This window comes from Propithecus coquereli, unplaced genomic scaffold (assembly GCF_000956105.1).
Source record: "Propithecus coquereli isolate 6110/MARCELLA unplaced genomic scaffold, Pcoq_1.0 Scaffold84, whole genome shotgun sequence".
Taxonomy (NCBI): domain Eukaryota; kingdom Metazoa; phylum Chordata; class Mammalia; order Primates; family Indriidae; genus Propithecus; species Propithecus coquereli.
Window position 1 is genome coordinate 1,968,450 of NW_012154618.1, and position 22,544 is coordinate 1,990,993.

A 22,544-nucleotide genomic window follows, 5' to 3' on the forward strand; every position below is an offset into this window, starting at 1 on the left:
GCGAGTTGCTGGTGGGTTTTATTTCCTTGATGCTCCTCCATACTCACCTATTTCTGACTTCGGCAGTAATTCCAGTGCCAATCCCCAACTTTCTATATTTATCAGCAGCTGCTTCGGTGATGTGGAAACAATTTTCTGAACAGCTGAAAACCATGAAGATAGAGAGTAGGACAGTTTGTTCTTTACTAAAGAGCTTAGCTGGAGTGAGCGTGGAAGGAGTGAGCCACCCCGCATGAATCCTTTGTCTTTGCATCTTTTCCACTTTCCCCAGCACGGTGTCAGGCTCAAGCGAAGACCATGGCTCTGTCCAGAGAGGAGAGGGCAGCCTCTGTGAAGTGCCCCAGAACACTCTGGGTGGAACACTGACGTGGGCTGGCGTTCCCTTATCGAGGAGGCAGGCTTTGTTGATTTGCTTGATTTGTGTCTTAAGGTTTGGGATGAAGGAGGCTTCGCTCCACCTCTGCTTTCAGCCCAGTGTTCCCAGCTGGCTGGCCTCAAGCATTCAGCATTCAGGACACATTGCTCTATAGAACATCAGCAAAATCAGTTACAGCCTGGCTGCCCTCCAGGAGGGACCGTGCAGGGCACAGAGGATCTGAGTGACAGAGACCCCACCAGTGGGGTCAGAGGGATTTGACTGCAAGGATTGTGAGGACTGAATGGTGCCATGTGTAGAGAGCCCTCACATGGCGCCTGATTCCTAGAAACCCTCAGGGCAGAATGATCGCAGCGATCTTTGTTCTCAAACTGTGCCTTCGCTTCTTTCATGGCTCTGGGATATCTGGGCACTGAGGTTCTTATAAAGGGAGCAAGACGTAGAGTCCAGAAACCTGGTTCCTTGTCCTAGCTCTGCCCCCAACCAAGGAAGAGGGGAGCCTATTGAGTGGCTGACATGTACCAAGCATTGTAAGTGTTGTGCAAAGCGCTTTACAATGCATGATCTCTTCTTCCTTATAACAACCTAAAAAGTGGCTATTATTAATATTTTCAGCATTTCACAGATGAAAAAAATGAGAGTTCAGAGAGGGTAACTTGCCCAAGTCTTCCTAAAACCAAAGCCCCATACTGTTACCTTCTCCTCACCCTTGTGTCCCTGGACCTCACTGCTGGTGCTGCAGGGGGACCTCCAACACCTCTGTCAACCTCCCTGAGCTAAAGTTCGTTTTCTGCTTTAAAAAATTCTTACCCAGCATCTTTTTTATTATTTAAATCTTTGCTGCCACCTAGTGGGAATTCTGTAATCAGACAAATAAAGAGAATTTTCAGTTTTGAAAAAAACTGTCAATTTTCCTAAACTCATACTTTGTTCCTACCATTTAAAATTATATTTTTAAACAAATTTCATGGCCTTCTGTTTGTATCTTGATAGTAAGCTACCAGATGTGAGATTCCTTTTATAAAATTGTTGGTGAGATATTGGAATGCCTATACATCCCAGATTTTTTTAAAAAAATGCTTAATATTTTGTGACCATCTAATGTACACTCAAATGGGTATTAGATTAAGAAATTCTAATCAGCAATATTGAGAACTTATATTTTTAACTTTATAAATATTTATTTACTAAATTTTTAAAGAGTTCTCATGGTTTAAAAAATTTAAACAATACAGAGAATGTAAAGTGAAAAATAAAATAATCCTCCACAGAGGGAAGTTTCTTAAGAAGTTTCTGTTTTCCCCAGAAATATTGTATTCTGGGAATAGAGCACACATATACCGTTTTCTTTACTACTTTTCTGTGAATAAGCTTATGCCATGCATACTGTTCTACAGTTTGCTTTTTTTTTTTACTTGATCTATTTTGGACATCTTTCCATGTCAGCACACAAATCTACCTCATTCTTTTTAACAGCATATAGTATTCCATTGACTATACCGTGATTTAGCCCCTCACTGATGTCCTTCTAGGCTATTTTCAGTTTTTGTTATTAGAAAAATGCTGCAGGGTACACACATGCTCTTTCGCAAATGTATTTGTAGAATAAAATCTTAAACATGAAATTGCTGGTTCTCAAGGTATGTTAACACCACTGATCAAGATCACCAGAAACACACCTGTAGTAAAAAAATTGTCAAGTTGACTTAACTAGCTGCTCTGGAGGGCAGTTTGGAGGAGTTTTTTTAATAGGATATGGGTTTGTTCTGGGTAATTTTAGGGAGTATTCAAGGGAGCAGAAGCAGTTCTAGGTTAGGTGTTGTCAAAAAGTAAGAGTGGCTGGGCACGGTGACTCATGCCTATAATCCCAGCACTTTGGGAGGCCGAGGTGGGAGGATTGCTTGAAGTAAGGAGTTCAAGACCAGCCTAGGCAAAACACTGAGACCCCATCTCTATAAAAACAAGCAAAAAAGCAGAAGTAGGTTGGTTTTTGGGTCTCTTAAGTTTTTCTAGGAGGAGAGAGAATTAAAGTTGGGCTAAAAGTGTCATTAGCAAAGGAGCAGCAGTCACAGATGTGGTCAGAAGAGGGGGGTGTTTTATTACTTTGTGTACTGAGCAGCCTTGTCTCTCCAAACCTGGCCCCTGATTGGCCTTGCCTAGACAGTGCTTTATTCTGTATTTTCAGTGATCAGCTGGGGACATGATGGCCAACCTGCCAGCAGCGTTTGTTTTCATGTTCTCCTGTACAGTGATTATGAATGTTTGTAGATGTTGTTTTCCAAAAAGATTGCACTATTTTACATTCTTCTGGATTCTTTTAAATACTCAACTTCCTTAACGCAATGAAGTAGTCGATAATCAGGATAATAATGGCAATTATAATAACAGCAAATGTTTATAAGAGTCACTTCCAATGTGCCACCTGCTGTGCTAAAGCCATTATTTCACTGACTCCTCCTCAGAGGCTAGAGACAGGTGCTAATGATGTCCCCACTTCCCTTTGAGGAAAGCAAGGCTTAGAAGGGGAGTCACTTGCCATGGTCACAGAGCTGGCCAGCAGGGAGTTGAGCTGGGTTTCGGGTCCAGGCCCACAGTCTTCACGATGAAGAAATACTTTCCCTTTTATCTTCTTTTCAGGAGCCTGCCAAGGAGAATTTACAGCTAAGAAATTAAGAGCCATTTAATAGATGATCACAAATCTTTGAGAGGCTGGTTTAGGTTGATAAGAAAGCAGAGGCCCGTTTACAAAATTGAGGTTTAAGGAGAACGTTCTAGGAATCACATATACAGCATGAAGGGAGGCGCGCCCAGCAGGAGGCGCTTAGCTGTTCACGTGCCCTCAATAAAGGTCTATGAGCACTTTCTTAAAATCACAGCCAAGACATTATGATTAAATATCATCTGGGCCACCTGGAGCTCAGAGGGTGCTTAACACATTGACTACCATGTGAGTTGTATTTAACTCAGGCTAGTTTTAACCCCCGGGGCCTTGTGAAGCAAAACCCTGCATTGGTTCATGAAAATCTTGCTTGTTGATGTCTTATTGTTACAATTAATGTTGATAATTTAATTCTAAAATCGTGGATTGCATTGCATATAACTCACACAGAGAAAACAATAAAAAAAATCCTTTCTAATTTATTTTAATAAAACATTGTGGCCCCAGGGAAGAATTTTTTTTTCTAGTGTGGCAGTCGATGTGTTAAATAACCCCTGAGGAACTAATCAGGTGAAAGACATCAATCCCCTTAGATCCCCTGAGGTTCATGAAGCGTCCATGCTATGTGAGGATACGGCTTACAAGATTCACTGGAAAAGATCTAGTGGAGGGAAAGAAATTGGAATGAAAGGGGCCCGAGCGGATCCTGACTGCGTGTGTGGTGGGCGCGCGGTGGGGTCAAGCTGGCCTGCCTGCTTGTGCTAGCAAAGCAAATGCGCAGTAACTGTGGGCTGCTGTTCTTTTGCAGACTGTGCCGGCTGCGGAAGAGACATCAAGAACGGGCAGGCGCTGCTGGCGCTGGATAAGCAGTGGCACTTGGGATGCTTTAAATGCAAGTCCTGCGGAAAAGTCCTCACCGGGGAGTACATCAGCAAGTAAGGCTGGGCCACAGGCTCCAGGACCCTGTGGGCGGGCATGGGGCCACTCCAGGCCGTCTGGATGGAGGTCCCGCTGTCATGGCTCACCCACCCCATCACATGTGCTACAATACATTCTTGTCCTGCAGTCAGTGTGAACTTTATGCTATAAAACTTTTGAAAAGAATTTTATTCTGCTTTTACTGTAATTTGGCTACTATAAACTTAATGAGTTATTAATCATTGCCTGGTTTAACAGTTAATGAGGCTGTCAGTGTTACACTGTATGTTGTAACCAATTAAGCATTTAATGATTTTCCTTTTGTTATTTTTTTTTTTTCCTATGTGGAACTAGTAAACCTCTTTCCTCCTTCCAGGGTTCGAGCATGTTTGCTGACACCCCAACCCCCCCGGACCCCGACCCCAGCCAAAAAACACACAAGGCCCAGGCAGTGAGCCCATTAGGGCACAAAACAGCCTGCCAGGGAGTGGATTCATGTCCATAACAATGTACAGTAGCTAGAGTTAAGAAAGAAAGTGAAGTTAAAAAAATGTAGCCTGGCCATGAGGGAGAATTTTCCACCGTATACCTTTTTTATGCTTTTAAAAAATTTCTCCAACCATGTGACATCACCTATTGAAAAAAACGAATGAATGTAATTTGAAAACATAATGAAACAAACAAAAAAACGTAGTTTGGGCCCCATCTGCTAGAGTCTGATTCCACAGGTGCAGGGTACAGCTCACACACCTGTGTTAGAACGAGGCGCTCCTCACGTGCCCGCGATGGGCAGCCGGAGGAGGAGAAAGGCCCAGCTCTCACACGAACGCTGAGAGCTGTGCGTCGTAGGCAACCTGGCTGTCTGGCGTGGTGCTTTGCAACTTTTCCGTGCGATAACACGCAGACAGCGACAGTTTCACTGTGCTCTGAGGGAAGTGGAGGAGGTTGCCCCAGTGGAGGAGAAGGCCCGGGGCCGCCGAGGCCTCCTAGGAGCTGAGGAGGTGGTTTCTCAAGGCTGTGGGGAGGCTCTGGCCCCGCGTGTGGCCGCTCAGCGGTCGATGAACCCGGAGCCCACCTCCGAAGCCGATCGGGGCCGGTGGAGAATCAAAACGATGGTGGGTGTTCGCCGGTTAGTTCTGAGACAATCAAGGAAGCAGCAGGGGTAATCCTGGGTGCTTGGCTGTCCTTTCTGCGCGGCCGGAGAGCTGCGGCGGCGCGCTCTCTGAATCGGTCTGTTTGTGGCTCCGGTCACGTCGGGACAGGCGGCCCGGGGCGCGCACGCCGCGTGGGGGCGAGTACGTTCCGCTGCTGTGCGGTGGAAAAGCGCGCAGAGAAGTGGGGTTCGGGTCTTCTCCGGCCGAGCTGAACGCGCTTTGTCTTGCAGGGACGGCGCCCCGTACTGTGAAAAGGACTACCAGGGCCTCTTTGGGGTGAAGTGTGAAGCGTGCCAGCAGTTTATCACAGGCAAGGTCCTGGAGGTAAGTGACAGACGGGCGCCCTTCACAGCCACCGCCGTTGACTCGGAGGCCCTCAGAAACGCCAGAGAGCACCTCTTCTCCATCTTGGCCATCTTTTTTTTTTTTTTTTTTAAACACATGGAGGGAAAAAAGTAGTTGCAGATGACTGTCTTTGAGAATGAATGTGCTGCACGGTCCTCAAAGGCGGTTTCTGCCAAATGCTCACGTGGAGATTGCAGTGGTGGAGAATTTGAAGGGGAAAAGTAAATGTTATAAAGGTTCTACTGAGAATTATGTGGAAGGAAAAGTTATATTAGATCATGTTTATTTTTGGAAGTTAGAACAGAGGAAACAAGGGTGTTAGAGCCGTGTGTGTATGTATGATACATACATGTGTACATATGTGCGCGTGTGTAGGCATGTGCAGACTCAGGGAACAGAGGCTCAGAATGGAAGCAAAGAAAGGAAGTGTGGGTGCAAGGGGAGGTGTAGACTGCCCCACCTTTCAAAAACCACATCCTGTGGGAACCCAGTACCCAGTGGCAGTGGCTGAGGCTGAGCCTGTCAAGTTCAGGTGCTGCTGCCTCAAGCAGAGACGGAGAACTTTGTTCCTGCTTTCTCAGCCTCTGGCTGAGCCAGTTCCTCTGCGGCAAGGAGAGGCCATCGGGAATCCTGGGGCTCAGGGTTCAGAGGGAGCCACTGGACCCACTTCTCACAGGCCTTTGGGGTGTCAGCCAGGTCTAATGGAAAAACAAAGATCACCTCATTCATGTCCCGTACGCCAGGGGGGAGGATGTGTCCTGGGAGCCCCGTAGCTGAGGGGACGACCGCCTGGCCCTGCAGCTCGTCACCTCGCTTCTTCAGGCACCAGGGCACTGAATCCAGCAGGGCATGTTTCTGAGGCACAGACTTAAAACCAAGGCCCCTCATGGTGTTTCTGGGATGTTCTCTCTCTCCCATGGATTCCACAGCAAAGGTCCCGCATAGCCTTCCAAGACCCACCATAAGCTCTTCCGTGACACACGCAGGGGCTGACGTTGGTTTGTGCTGGGATAGCTCATTGCATTTGGGAGACAAGGACGTGGCTGTTGTCAAATGTGAATGCCTCTTAGCCAGTCCAAGCTACTCGGGAGGCTGAGGCAGGAGGATTGCTTGATCCCGGGAATTGAGGCTGCAGTGAGCTGTGATGATGCCACTGCACTCCAGCCTGGGTAACAGAGCAAGAACCTATCTCAAAAACAAAACAGTGGTTAATTTTATAGTATGTGAATTTCACTTCAAATTTAAAAAAAAAATGGGAGGGGGTGAAGGCAGAGACAAGGAGGCCATTAGGAGGCTACTGTAGGACCCTAGGTACAAAGTGCTCGTGGCACTATCTGGACTTGGACCTGAGAAATGGACCCCCATTAAGCCAGGTGTGCTGGCACCTGCAGTCCCAGCTACTGGGGAAGCTGAGGCTGAAGGATCATTTGAGCCCAAGAGTTCAGGGCCAGCCTGGGCAACATAGCAAGCCCCTGTCTCTAAAAATAATAATAAAATAAGCTTTTAAAAAAAGTAGACCTTCGCCCTCCACACACACGCAGGGTAGAAGGAGTTCTCTCATAACCTTTCCAATAAAGCTTTCATTGTTAGCCCAAGGATGCTTCAAAACTAGGTTTTGGCTCAGGGAGAAGCACATCCCCAGGAAAGCTGTTGGAGAAGATGGCCGTGACCCACACAGAGGGCAGCTTGAAGTCCAAGCGGTCATATCACAGCACTCAAAGTGTGTGCTGGGAGCCTCCCCGCCTGTGCCCTGAATCGGTCCCCATCCTTCCCCAGGTGGTGCCGAAGTGGGGCTGGTGGCATTTCCCTTGGGGTTCCTAAGTTTGATCTCCTTTGTAGGATTGAAATAAACCTGTTGAGTTGGGAGCGATTGGGAAATTTCACTTTAAAACGGTAGAACACCAGGGCCGTTTCCCAGATGTTCAGCCGGCGGAAGAGAGGCGGGAGGATACTGCCCACATCTGAGGCAGCCGTGTTTGCAGAAGGCACAGATGGCAACAGCTGTCTCCCAGGTCCACATGTGGAGCTGTGTTCCCCGGGAAGAGTTGGGGAGGCAGAAGGGCTGGGTGTGTGTGTGCGCGTGTGTGTTTGCCCTCAGACTCGGTTCAGCAGCTGCGGAAGGAATATCTAAAGCTAGATCCAAGAACATGCCATTTTGAAGAAACATCTGCTTACTCTGTTTTCTCCCTGGAGGCCCAAGTAGTACAGTGTTCACTGTGGCCACAAAGGCCTCTTCCCAAATTGGCTTCAGGTGTCAGTGGAGGCCGTTCTGTGAGGTTTAGGACTTGGAGACCTTCCCTGCAACGCTTTCGGAGTGGGGATGTCTGGAAATCATTTGCACCATGGTCCAGCCTCAGATTCGGGTCCACCCAGCAGGCGTGCTGTCCCCCTCAGATGGGTGTGCCATCTAGAAAAACGTCCTGCAGGGTTATCACGCTGACACGTGACAGCTCGTGAGTCAATTTGGCTTGTTACCAATGTGCAGCAGGACTGGACTCCACACACTCCTCCCTCTGCCTGTCATTGTCGAACCTTGTTGCTGGCAAAACATTGTGATGGTAGATTTGTTGTAAATACTGTGAACCTTGGGTTTCTGTGGATATTTTTTAAAACTTGTTTCATCCACAGAGAGTATAACTGTATTAGTTGTCTGTGTCTGCTGTTACGGTGGTAAGTAGCTTGAAATAGCAGAAATTTATTCCAAGTTCTGTAGGCCAGAAGTCTCAAATCAAGATGTGGGAGGACCATGCTGTCTCTGAAGGCTCTAGCGGGGGGAGGTGTCTGTCTGCCCTTGCCTCTTCCAGCTCCTGGAGGTTCCTGGCATTCCTTGGCTTGTGGCAGCATCACCTCGATCTCTGCCTTCATCTTCATGTGCCCCACTTATCTCTGTGAAACTTCCCTCTTCCTTGCTGTTGTAAGGACACGTGGCATTGGATTTAGGGTCCACCCATATAATGTGGGATGATCTCATCTCGGGATCCTTAGCTTAATTACAGCTGCAAAGACCCTTTTCCCAGATAAGTTAGTATTCACAGGTTGCAGAGATTTGGTGTGGATGTGTCCTTTGGGGAGGAGGGGGTCCCCATTCAACCTGTTCCAGTAAACCCAGAAAGTTACACAAGTATCATCCCTGTGAGGCCTGCAGCCCTGCATGGTTTTAATTTAATACTCACGAGCATTGCAGGGTCCCTAATGCCTGAGATGCCACCAGACCCCGGAACGAGAAAGATCACAGGATGATGATCAAAAAGAGAAGCTCCAGGCCCAGCTGTGTCACAGATTCCTGAGTAATTTTGGGCAGGGGTGCAGCAGGCCCTTTAGGACTGGCTTCATTTCCCAGGGAAAGGGACTGGCACGTGATCTCCGAAGCTCCACTGGCTCCTAAGTTCTCTCTCGGTTATTCCTTAATAGTAAAACCTGCGCATCATGTCGGCTTGAAGGCGGGCTGGGGGACCCTGAGCACCGGGTGGCTTGATGGAAAAGGCTCCAGGTGATGGGGGATCTGCATCTGCTTTTAGAACTCACCAGCTGGGTGACCTTGGACAAGTCTCACAACTCCTTTGAGTCTCAGTTTCCCTTTAAGTACAAACATTAAAAATATACATATAAATTCACGACTTGGGCTGCCGGACTCCTAGAGTCTCTTTGGCTCTAAGGATCTGTGTTCTGTAATTCTCATGTCTTAGATCTAAGGGGTTAGAGCCAGCAGTTCATTTTTGTGGAGATATTTTCTGGAAACTGGCGTGTGACACTCAGCATGGAGCAAATATTCACATTGTAGCTCTATTTATCACCACTTGCTTTCAGTTTTGTTTTTGACAGCAAGATTCTCTTTTTAGGGAGATCTTACTATAAATGGCACATCTTTAAAAGCTTCTGCTAATTAACCTAGAAATGCAGGAGAGTTCTGAAGATATTTACAACCAGCCTCCTAATTAAGAAGTCCAGGGGCAAATTAGCCGGAGATACTCCAGTTTGCTATCTTCATCCCTGCTCTAAGCTCTTCTCTGAAGCAACCTTCCTCTCCCGTCCTTCTCTCCTCCTCCTCCCTCTCCCCACTCCCTTCTGCTCTAGCAGCAGATGGTAACAGGAAGCTACAAGAGACTTTAGGCTTAGGTCACACATGTCAGTTGATGCGGTGGCGGGGCATCCTTTTGCTGTGAATTGCCTCCTGTCTTTGGTGGGTGGCCCCAGGAGAGCTCTTCCTCCAGCAAACTTCCTGGGTACAGATTGTTACCTGCTGCTTCATGAGGAAAGAAACAGCAACAAAATAGTCATTGTTATTAACAACAACTAAATAGTTCCAAAATGAAGGCAGCACAGGACAGGAAAAAAAAAAAAGCAAATGTGTCAAACTGAAAACAGAAGTCTTGAGGGTAAAGGAAGAGATTTGTCCCCTGTCCCCTGACCCTAGCCTGCTGGGCTGTTGCGTGGGCAGACTAAGGGTGGGCTTGACTTTCTCTCCGCCTCTTTGCTCTCTTGCACAGTTCCTGTCCCCCTACACCGGGGTGCTGTCCATGCTACCAGGCACGCCACTGTTCCAGACAAGCGCTGTCACCCCAGCCCCCTCAGCTGCATTGCCTTCCCTGAGCAGGCAGCGGCCGGACTGCACGCTGGGGCATTCCTCTGTGCTCCTCCCTCAGTGGAGCGTCTGCATTTGTGTAACTTGCAGAGGGCGAGGGCGGGCCCTGCTCTTCTTGTCACGTCTCACAGGCTTTCTTATTCTGTCTTCCTTATGTCACTGCACCCAGACAGCCTGGGCCTGGGCACATCCGGTCTTTCCAGAAGGGCTGGTGGCACCTGTCCTTGTGTAGCATGGTGTGTACTGTGCCACTTTGCTTTCTGGGGAGGGACGTGCAGCAGTGTCTATGAAAGTCTGTATACCCCACGACGTAAGAAAGAGACCCTCAGAGGAAGCCGGGGCTGGTCCTCTAGACACTGTCATGCCTTTCCATTCATGCCTACGAGGGCGACCGTGTCCTGCTACCTTGGAAGGGGTGGACAACAGGACAGGATGGGGACTTGCTTTTAGACCCCCTCCTGCTGAAATCCCTGAGTGTGGGAAACAGAATCACAGTGGGATCGAGCAAAATCCTTTTCCTTGATTCTCTGAGGGATTAAAAATTGGTGGCTTTGTTTTGCGTTGCTTTTTGACTGATTAAAAAAACTGCTTTTTCACAAAGCCAAGGAATAAATGTTAATGATGTTCTCGTGAGGCTAATTTATGTTATAAATTGGAGGCTCTTGTCCCCTTCCTTTTGGTGTGGGGATTTTTGAGTATGTTATGTTGCAATAGCTATAAGCAGTGAATAGGTCCTGTTCTGGGCTGACCTGTTATCTAGTGAGAGAAACATAGGTTATCCCATGGTGCTTTCGTGACAAATAATCTTTTCGTCACCATTGAAAATATAATTTGCAAAAGACAAGCTGAAATGCCAACTCCCTCTTTCCTGTTTTGTGTATACCACACACGTGCAGAGCAAGAATAGTAACCCATGTCCATGCAGGGAACTAACTGCAGCTTCTCATCCTCACTGTGCTGGGATGAGTTCATGCTTTCTTCCAATTAATTGTGGACCCAAATGTTTTTGAGGATCATGGGACGGAAAAGAATCAAGTTATCCTAGTAGTATTGAATGAGATGGTCTATGTCCCAGTGGACAGTGAACTACCACAATATACTGACTTTGCATAACACTTTCAGCAATTGCAAGCGATCACATCAATAGTTAATTCTCACAACAGGCTTGCAAGGTGGTCAAGGCAGTTACTAGTGACCTCCATTTATAGACGAGGCTACCGAGAACTCAAGACTCTGGAGCTAATTAGTGCAACAGAACTACAATTAGAAAATAGGTCTCAGAAGATAGGGACACAGAGAGAGAGAGAGAGAGAGAGAGAGAGAACACACATGTGCTTTATTATCTAACAACAATCATTGCAGAAAATAATTTACCTCTCAATATAACTTGTTAAAGAACCAAAATTTACCATTCCTAGTAGAGTAGAGAAATCCTAGCTCATTAGTGGCCCTGTTATACCTGTTCTCACAACAATAAACATTTGGTACATGGTTGGTTTACTTTTTACCAGTGTGAAATGTCACTGAAAATCAAGTATCTTGCTTCTAGAGTCTGTTATATTATTTCTATGGAGTCACAACTCATAGCGTCTTGCCTCCTTTAACCAGCTGTAGGCTCCACCAGGGCATCTGGCATGGCCCTTGGAGAGTATTGCAGATGGATGATGCTGTTTCAGGTCGCAGAGCACATTTTCTTCAGCTCTAGTCTAGGACCCTCCACAGATCACTGGATAGTCAGGAAGGTCCTGTGAAACAGGATCAATATAGAGACAATGGTCGCCTTTCCTATTGTCAGACTATTACTTGACAGTAAACTGGAGAAATGGCTTCATTTTAAATATGAGTTAAGGGATAGGGGGTAGATCTATAAAATGGAATATTACTCAGCCGTAAAAAGGAATGAAGTTCTGAAACACGGTACATGGATGAACCTTGAAAACACTATGCTAAGTGAAAGAGGCTAGTCACAAAGACTACAGATCGCATCATTTCATTTGTATGAAATGTCTAGAATAGGCAAATCTATAGAGGTAGAAAGTGGATTAGTGGTTGCCAGGGGCTGGGGGAAGAGGGAAATGGTAATTGACTGCTAATGGGTAGGTATGGGCTTGCTTTTTGGGGTAAAGAAAATGTTCTAGAATTAGCAGTAATGGCTGCACAATTCTGAGTATACTAAAAACTACTGAATCATATACTATAAGAGGGTGATTTTTATGGTATGTGATTTATATCTCAATTTCACACACACACACACCCCCCTCTCTGTACAAATGGGGATTCAAGTCAATAAATGTCTTACTGCAAGATTCTATGCTAGGTTCTTTCCCTTTGTGGGCATTTAAACGTTTGTTTTCTTGCATGGCCACAGGTTGCCATTGTATAGAACAGCGCCCTGGATCATGGGGAGTGGCTTAATGAATGTAAAATCTTTCCAGTGCTGGAAAGTGAACTCAAATTTAAATTCCACGTATGGTTTGCAATGTGTTGGTAGCAACATCTTACTTGAGAAGAACAACACGGTGCTAATATTTTGTCCCTTTCATCGTTAACAGGTTGGGAATCGATGCAGTAGGGCATAGCACACTAAATAATTTCAGGAAAATCATCTAATTCACCCAAAGTTACCCACTTCTCTTAGATTAAGAGAATATAAGAGGAAACGTATTGCCAAGGTACCAGAAGACTGAGTTCACATGCAGTAAAGATTTGATATTTATGGGGGAAAAAAACATCATCCTATTTCCGGTCAATATAAGTGGAAGGGCTTTCTTATCCAGAAATGACAGTTTGAAAAGAATTTGTACTTATCTCAAGTTTAAAGGATGTTTTTTCAGCATTATTTAACTTCAGAGAGTTTAACTCATTGCTGAAATGCGTGAGCTAGGGAATGACCGACCCAGGAAGTGGAGTGTGTGACTCTTCCAGGAAATTAACACAAACTATTGGAGCACGTGCTAGCAACCCAACACTGGGGACCACAAAGGAAAATGCAAGATTTAGGACAGATAAGGGATGAATTTCTAAAAGAGGGTGTCCAAGTTGAAAACTGCACCACCTGGAGTGTCCCAGAAACCCCCAGGGAACATGAGTGCCCCGGGCTGTTGCAGCATCTTCAGGGTCCAGGGGAGGTTCTCAGAGGTGGTATTGAACTTTAGAAATGGCTGGGATCCAACAGCAGAGAGACAGCCTGCCTGGTCGAGTTACCGCCAAGCACAGTGAAGGGATGGATCCCCGAGTCTGGCCACTGTTCTGGGCACCAAAGCAATGATAGCTCAAATTGTCCTTTCTCCTCTCCAGAACCCAACACATCCTGGGCATCAGAAGGGCTCATGTGCCTGCTGTCTCAAGGACCCAGAGCATCAACTCCTTCCCTTCCTGCTCTTCCCTCCCTACTCCCATCCCCAGCTCTGTCTCCGTCTTTTAGAACTATAGACATAGAAAAGTAGGTATGCTTCTTCTTCCAGTGACTGAGTCCAAGGTGCCCACCTACCCCTACAGAAGAGATCTTCAGCAAATTTCAAGGTAATGTTCATGACCTTTGCTTAGTGGAGCAGAAAACGAATTTGGTCTTTGGCGGTGTTTCTCAGTCCATAGAGACAAGTCAGGACCCACAGCAATATGAGGCCAGGGTAATAGGCATATCCAGTAATGCCCCAAGTTTGGGAGACATTCTTGTTGATTATCGGAAGTCTGCTTTGGTTCCTAAAGAATGGGTAGTCGAAAGTGAGAAATTCATCTTCATTTGCTGTCATTACTGAAGTCTTAGGTTACTTTTTTCCTACTTCGCTTCTTTGATTTTGGACATGTGATTTGATTTTACAGTTTAATTGCAGCTTATAATGATGTGCCATTTTCCTCTCCAAATCAATAGGTTGTGAATTTTTAAAAAATGTATATATTTTTCCTTTACAGACTAATACTTTAATTATCAGGTAAACTGAATTTTCTGGGCTCACCCAGACGCATTATCCATTAGAAAGATCATTTCTACTAATGCACTTGGATCTGCCTACCCAGCTGATGGTGGCTGGAGATACAGACACGCGTGTACCTACACCCAGAGCCAGCCTGTCTCCTGGATTCTGGGTTGTGCCTCTGCTGGGCTCTGTGACTACCCTTTGGGCCTCCAGCAATCTTATCTCACTTGTGGGCATGTGATAGCTCATGCCAAAGGTGGTGTCTCAAGCCACCTCAGCTCTGTCTTGTGCTTTTGTCCGCTCAGCCCCTTTCCGTGAATGTTTGACTTGGGAGTATGTGTTGAAAAATAGCACCATCCAAAGATCACCAGGACAATTTCTGTTGTGGGCACAGCATTCCTGGGTTAAGGACATGAAACTTTCCACAGGGCCCAGGAGATGACAGGTGCTTCAGGGGAAATGGGAGCACTTTGTCCCTTTGGATGTAGACGCTGATGCTGCCATGATACCTCTAGTACTACGCATGGGCTTCCTCCTTCTGTTTTACCCCCGAACATGCTTGCTTCCTGTACCTCCTGGCTCCTGGCCTTGTGGAGGCTGTTGTGCCAATTCCAGCAAATGGACTTGCTTATAGTTTGCCAGCTGGTCAGGTGGAGTATAGGGCTGGTGCCCATCCAGCCCGGGGGAAATGCACTGGTACAGTAATTCCTCCCCCAAAAGGAAACTTGGGAGTGGCCTTGCAAATGAAAACTGTTTAGAAACTATTACTAAGGCTCTATAGCAAAATGCAAAGCTGCAGGCATCTTGGAGACAGAGATAGAACCTGGGAATTTGGAGCTTGATGTGGCTTTAATGGGTAAGGTCGGAGGGAGAGAAGAGGGTTAGAGGAAAGAACTGACACGGCCAGACACCAGGATTTCATTCCAGTAGCCACACGTAGGGCTAAGTGTGCCTGGGCATCTGAAGCTGTAAAATGTGGGTAGTAACACTTACCTCTGACAGGACTGAATCACATAATAGAAGCATCTGAGACAGTGCCTCACATACCAGACCTCAAAAAATATTTTTTTCCATTTCCTTCATTTATAAACAAACAGATTTTGTAAAAGCCCAATATTTTGAATGAGCTCACGACTTCCTGTTTGAATGAAGGAGTCAGGCTCACCCCTCCCTGTTTACTCTTGGAGGTGCTGATATGTGATCATTTCATATGCACAAGGTAATCGGAATGTCCATACTTTGGTTTGAAAATTTCTTAAATCATTTAACATTAGATATTCACATGCATTTATGACCATAAATTCAATCTACCATTGCTTCACCAAGTATTTTCTATTACTTCTTACCAAGCAACTAGCAGCCTGGTAGAAAAAGATCTGTCGATGAATGATTATTTTTTCCCATTATGAATTTTTGCCATGGCCTTTAACCGAAAACATTAAAGATTTCAAATACTCTTAGGCCTAAATTCCTCACCGCTCTACTAAGTACCATTCCTTTCACTCACGGGTGAAGTAAACGCTCAGGTGCCCTTTTTCTCTCTGTTAATGTGTCTCTTATTGAATCCACCTGAATATAATCTGTTTAAGTAAAAAACTGGAGGGTTAGTGCTGCCTGTTTCACTGTTCTGTGGAATGCCTGGCACATTTGCCCAGACAGGGCCCTTCGTCAATATTTAGGATGATGAAGAAGAGGTCACTCAGGGTCTGTGACAGAGTGGCTCCTCTCTCCACTCCTTGAATCTTAGCCTCAGCACTGGGTCCCTTCAGAGCAGAAGTTAACCAGTTACCCCCATATTAGCAGCACCTTCATTGAGGCCTTATTTACATAGCATAAAATTCACACGTTAAGTGTATGATTCCGTGATCTTCAGTAAATTTACAGAGTTGTGCAACCATCATCACAGTCCAATTTTAGAACATTTCCATCACCTCAAACAGATCCCTGTGCCCACCCTTTATTTGCCCTTCACTTTCTTTCCCCAAATCGCATGCACACATATGCACAGAGGCATGCTGGTTGGAAAGGCAGCGCAGGTTGCTCACGGAAGTCCACCCAGCCAGGCAGGTGACATGAACCTCTTGACTCCACATGGTGGTGGTTCTCACCCCTTTTCATCTGAAACTCACAAACTTGGAAATTTGCTTGGTAAATTGGAAGATAACCCATCCTCTTTCTTCCCATCCTGGAAGACATAGAGATGGTTAAATAAATAAAATCCAAGAAAAGAACTGACACCCCAATTACAGGAGAGCAGAAAGAGCATGAAGACTGGTGGGCAGTGAGCCCAATTCTAATGGTCAAGTCACTTCCAGCCATGTGGCTGGGAGCCCCAATAAGTTTCCCTGTTTTCCTTAGGAAAGAAGGACTCTTTCACTCGTCTTACAAACATTTGACTGCCTGCCGATGTCCCAAACGTGAGGTGTGCTGAGGTGACAGAGGTAAAAGGTACTGTCCCTAACCCCCAAGGTCTTAGCATACAAGACTGGGGTTCTAAGACCACTGTGCATAGGAACCACCTGGATATCTTGTTTCATGTATGGCTTCCCAGTACAACCTGGTGCCTCAAGTTAATAATATTGCACTGTGCACTTAAAAATTTAGAAGAGTAGATCTTGTGTTCTTCCCACAATAAAAATAAAATTATTCATGTTTTAAAAAAATAAAATATGGATTTTGAGGCCTCACCCCAGAGATTCTGATTCAGGGGATGGGGGTGTCCAGGCTGGGGCCTGGGAATCTGCATGCTGATATGCCACCCTGCTCTGGGTGATGCTGGTGCAGGGAGGCCCACAGATGCCACTTTGAGAATCTGACCCTACAAGGGTGCGGTGAGGACACATCAAGGCTTTTGACTTTTCAGAAGGAAAATGCACTAGAAACTTAGTTAACACCCCTGTAACTATTATAATGTGCAATCTAGTAGCTTCCTCTTCATTTTAGAAGCACAGCTTTGTTGCCAAAATCCTTACGTTTTTCCCAACAAGGTTTGGAATTGTTTCCAAACCAGCTTAGAGAGATTCCACACAGATATAAAACGGTCTTTTTATTAGCTGATCTTTATGGGCAAATAATCCCCATGAAAATTTTCCTGAATCCATCTTGGTCTTGTTAAAAATGACAAGAGTTGTTACAGAATCTCGCCCAAGTCCCAAGAAAGGTGCATAACAGGGGCTGCGTTATCACAGCGGAGGACTCTGGGTCCTGTCACATGCACGAAGGGCCTGTGGCTCCCGTCTGTCACCGGCTCATCTGAGATCTCTGTGGGGACGGTTTAGTTGAAAATGAGGTCATGTGTATAAAGTGCCTGAAACAGGGTAGTATCCAATAATTTTTCTGCAATAAAAACACAGTATGAAATGTGCCAAAAATATGAATCAAGGAAGCTCATAAGCAAAATCCTTTCTTAAAAGGCACATTTCCCTCAAACAGTACTGCAGAGTCATGTGGAAAATCCGAAGTAGCAAGTGGAAATGAAACGTTGAACTCAGTTTTATTACACTTTGACATAAGGGCTGCCATAACCTGTACCTCAAAAGAGGCTGCCGGCTGTTTGATAGCTATGCTCGGCCGTACACCTTTCCATCATCTCAAATCCAGAAAAGAAACTTAAAAAGCGTAAGAATCTGGTTTCAATGCAAGACTCTGCCTCCGGGACAATTACTGTCAGTTTTAGGATGCAGACAAATGAGAGTGAATGTGAAAAAAATATATAGTACTTTCTCCACCTGCATTTAAAAAAAGAAAAAGGAAATCTACCCCCCTCCTTTTTGGGAAACATGGACTGGCCCATTGTGGTTGCTGGTGTGTTTAACTAGTAAGTAAACGAGGAGGGGAGGAGGCGTGAGGGACTGTGCCTGCCGTGCACGGGCCGGTTTCCGGAGTGTGTCTCTAGAGAGACCACGGTGCCTTCGCCTCGCTGCAGAGAGAAGCCTGGTGTGCGGGAGGAGCCCCGGCCTGGCGGGCTGAGGTCTGGCGTCTACAAAGCCTCTTGGCTGGCTTCTGAATGTGAAGCCCAGAGGAGCTCTCTGCCCAGCACAGCTCAGGAACAGAATCAGAAGAAAAGGAGCCCTGGCATAAGGTAAAGCAGGTATCGCAGAAGGTGTCCTTTGCTTTGTGAGGCAGATGTGAAATTTCCGGCTTCCTTGATGAGGTCGGAGGCCATTGGGGTCCTCCAGATGCCGTCTCTGGATGCTCGCGACAGGGCCACTTGCATTGCCCTGAAGTACGTCTTACGTAAACTTTTTGTTTTCCCAGTGGTACAAAATGAACTGGGGAGCGTTTTTTGCTCATTGACAGAGGACTGGAATAAGGAGTAGGAAAAGCAGGTTATTTTACTGAGAGGTGTAGCTCATTAACCTTGTCAACAAGGTTTGTGTTTTTTCAGGCTACTACCCCCACGGATTGCAAGAGTGTGGTTTCCAGACTTTGGGTTTGTTTTGCTTTGTCTGTGGTTTATAGAGCTCTGAGAAATGTACATTTGAGACAAAAGGACTTTAGAGTCATGTTTGGGGGATTTGGTGGTGAAGTGGCATGGGGGATTGAGTAGATTTATCTGTTACTATAAATATATGACTATTCTTTTTCCTTAAGAAGTTCCCTACGAATGAAAATGAGAAAGCAGAATGTTTGGGTATTATTCATATTTTGTTGCAGCTACAAGTAGGAAAAGCTTGGCCTCTCTGACCACCTTTGGGCACACAATGAAAGAAATCTAGACATTCTGGCCCTTATAATGAAAATAGTTTTCCTAAAAACCCAGTTGTTAAATCAAACCATGCTCTGAAGTTTTTTTGTTTCCTTTTTTAGAAAAAAAGTTTTAAAAAAGAAATGAGACAAGAAAATTAACTGAAAGAAATAGATTTATGATTTTGGAAAGGGGGGAAAAAAGGTGAGTTTGGCCAAAACCCAGCAGGAATGTGGTTGCTATAGCAGCCTCGTCTGTCACTTAACCAAGATTGGAGATTTAAAAGAAAATTGAGCCTGTTTTCTCTGAGACGGTCTCATGAGGAATGTTTAGAAGATGTGAAGTCATTTAGATTATCCAAGCAGGTTCTGACAAGTAAGTGCAAAGTAACTAATTAAAATATAATTGCTGCCTCTCTATAATGGATCAAAAGGCTCATTGAGTCACGATGTACTTATAGATAGGTGAATTTGCCACGGCTCATTGGCATACATTACTTTTGAGCAGGCGTTTTCAGACTAAGTGTGGGGCCTTGCCAGGTCTCTCCTTATAACACTTTGAATAAATGTTTTGACCAAATGTTTTCAAGTGAGTTGCTCAGGCATTTTCATGTGTCAGTGAGCCTAACCCTTGCATCAGGGGCTTCTCCAGCAGGCTCAGGGAATATTGCCTCAGGACAACAGATGTCTGCAGGTTTTCCCTCCAACTAAATAATAGCTCATCTAAAAGGACAGAAGAGTCAGAACTACTCGGTATTTGCACCCTGACTCTATGGGGGAGTGACCATGATTTTGTCTCCTATAGACCAGGCTTGTCAACCTCAGCACTACTGACATTCCCAATGGGATCATTCTTTGTCGTAGGGGACTGTCCGATGGCATGTTTAGCAGCGTCCTTGATCTCTACCCACCAGATGACAATAGCACTCCCTCCTCAGCTGTGTCAACCAAAAATGTCTCCAGACATTGCCAGATGTGACCCAAGCAGCAAATCGCTCCTGGTTAAAAACCACTGCTAAGGAGAAGCCGCTTTGGGGCCTACAGCCACAAATGAGGAGAGAGGGCTGGGGCGGGAGTGGGGAGGGCTCAGATCCAAGGGAGGTGTGGCTGAGGCCAAGGAACAGTACAGGACAGATATTTTGGCCTGACCATTTTGGTTTTTATTTTGTTTTTTTGTTTGAAATCACATCTTGGGGGTGGGGTGCAGATTCAAGGACTATTTTAGATATACATTCTTTTGTTCCTTTTCCCTTCTGGGCCCTTCTAAGGGTCTTACTTTATACAGTGCTTTGGTTATATAGAAATCAAACTTCTCTAAATTGAATCCTATCTTAAGTGCATCCTGGGAATATACTGGTTTTTTTTTTTTTTAAAAAAAGAAACTCAAAATGACCCATTTTATGAAGCAAATAATTAACCATACCTTATCCCCTCTGTAAATACAGGTTTTATGATACCTAGGCTTTGAGTAAATCTGGGCACACCTATTTGAATTTTTCTTCTGGAATCTGTGGGTGAATTCTTTTATTTTTTCTTTTCCTCCTCCGTACCAGTGGGTCTCAAACTGTTCTGAATTTTAGGAATAGGACCTTGTCATTTTGTCATTGCCATAGAATAGTCACCACCTATTTCCAAATTCACAGACAACAGTGAAGTCAATGGCTGGAATTTTTTCCATTTAAAGTTTTTCTTACACCTTTAGCATATGTTTATGCCTTTTGGCTCTCAAAGATTTACAGATTACACAATGAATGAAGTTGTGTATGTCGCTTTTTCTTGGTGTTTCTCCAAGAACATGGTAGATTGTGCTGAGCGCCAAACTTCCAGGAGCTGCCACCCAAACAGGGTGAGACACTCCAGTCTGTAGGAGGGACGCTCCCAAGCTCAGCAGGGCAGGAGCTGCACCTGGCATTGGCTGAACGTGTTGGGAAACACCCCACCTTGACTTGTCAGTTTGTGCTTGCTGATAGGGCTGGACTGGCCCATGGTGTTATTGAAGAGTTGTGGTTTCTGCTTTTGATTGTGAAGCAAATCTTCCCTTTACCCTCTCCTGGACATAGCAGTGTGTCACAAACCATGTGCTCTCTTAGAAACATCTCCTCATTATTAAAATTCACCCCCTTATTCACTAGACCTAAGATCCATGAGTGCAAAGAACTTAAGTATTTTAGGTCCTTTGCCACCAAGCCAAATTACGGTTCCTACATATACTGTTTGCTCAGTAGTCAACAAATAAATAAATGAATGTTAATGAAAAGACCGTGGAAAGACCACTCAGAAGCTTGGTCTGCAAGAAGCTCTTATGTCTGCAACCCACGTCCTATCCACGCAGTCTGTTCTGCATATTTTTTTCAAAAGGATAAATCTAGCTCCCATCAAAGCAAGTTTTAATGTTTAAGGGGCTACCAGAGGAATCTCTTAAGGATGTAGGAAAGTGGGTCTGTGGGTTGTAGAATTTGAAAGGGAGAGGAGGGGAAGTTTACAAAATTTTCTTCATGAGGCCCAGAAATTAAACTTATGCTCTTATTTAAAACCCCACAGGCTAAGGATGCCCCTGATTTCAATGGGATAAAGGGCATACTCTAACCATAGGATTTTGACCCAAAGGCAAGGTATTTACAACCTCTTTGTTTTTAGGAAAATTGTCTAGTCAAACAAAAGAGCTTGTGATCAGAAGTGGAAAAACACCCTCGTTAACTCTGTGTGTCTTAGCGTAACGTCTTAGAGGGTGAGGAAGGGGCCACATTCTCTGAACCAGGTTTCAGGACGTGGGGCTGTGCCGATGGGGCAGAGAACTGGGAACTGGAACTATCCTGGACTAGGCAGAATGTAAAGATGCCATCGTGAGAGAGAAAGAAGCCGAAGATCGTCTCCGTCTCCTGCTTTAGTTCACAAACCACCCCAGCTCTGTTCATCTAAGCAGAGCTCCAGGAATGAGCAAGTCTGAGTCTTACCTGTACCTGAAGCTGCAGAGGCTTCAGGTGTGGCCCTAGAGGGGACCCTAATAAAAGAGGAAACAAACCCTGCTGCTTTTATTGTTTGCCAAGCCTGGAATGTTTCTGGCAAATGTGCGTTTGTGTCCTCCCCAGCATTGCTGGTTCACGCTGAGGCCATTTTCTGCTCATAAACATTAGACGAAGCAGAAATGCTTGCTTACACTTAGCACTGCTTTCATCTTTCCTGACTGCTAAATAATAATTTTGTTAGGTTGTCTCTGTTCTGTGCAGCTGGCTCCCTGCCTCATGCTTATATCCGTATACCTTGTCCAAATAAACATATTTGAAAAGCTGGAGAAATGTGTTTTGCAAAGTTCAGAACATCCTCTGACAGCGTTTAAGCCGAGCTTTCTGCTTTGTTTTGGCAGCTTGTTTAGGATGCCAAATGTGTCTGGTCTGGCAACAGATGAAAGAAGATGTTGGCTCTTACGTGACAAAGTTTAGGGCATAAGGAGGGGTGGGTGTGGATTTCCAGGTTTCCTTTGTGTTTGTGAAGGGTTTTAAAGCACAAGAAGAACATGTGCTTGACTGGGTTTTTGTTTTGTCTTTAAACCTCAGAATTGTAAAAACCTATTGAAATACCTTCTTTTGGTTTACACGGCCCTTTGTGATTAAGTTCCTGGTCACCTACATCTCCCCCTTCCTTGGTTCCAGCCCCTCTGGCCTTTCTGACCCTCAAGCACATGCTCTTCCCATCGCAGGTCTTTATGATCACCTAGCTGAAGTCACTTCCGCCGGCCCACCCCCCTGGTCATCTTCTGTCCCCTGGCCCTCTTTTATGTTCTTCACTGCACTTTTCCTCCCACTATCTGAGCTTCTTATATGTTTGTATACATGTCTGTGATCTGTCACCTGTTGTAAGAACGTAAGCTTGTGACAGGTGCTGCCTTATCCCCGACATCTAAAACATC

General features: G+C 45.4%; 1 protein-coding gene across 3 annotated transcripts in view; it reads left to right on the forward strand.

The window, feature by feature from the left end:
• Positions 1–22,544, forward strand: part of ABLIM1 (actin binding LIM protein 1) — a 221,275-nt gene that overhangs the window by 118,572 nt on the left and 80,159 nt on the right. For all 3 annotated transcript variants that reach the window (XM_012663914.1, XM_012663916.1, XM_012663915.1), the window contains exons 5-6: positions 3,844–3,970; positions 5,338–5,431. In XM_012663914.1, the coding sequence (XP_012519368.1) occupies positions 3,844–3,970; positions 5,338–5,431 (221 nt within the window). The remainder of the gene's footprint in view (positions 1–3,843; positions 3,971–5,337; positions 5,432–22,544) is intronic.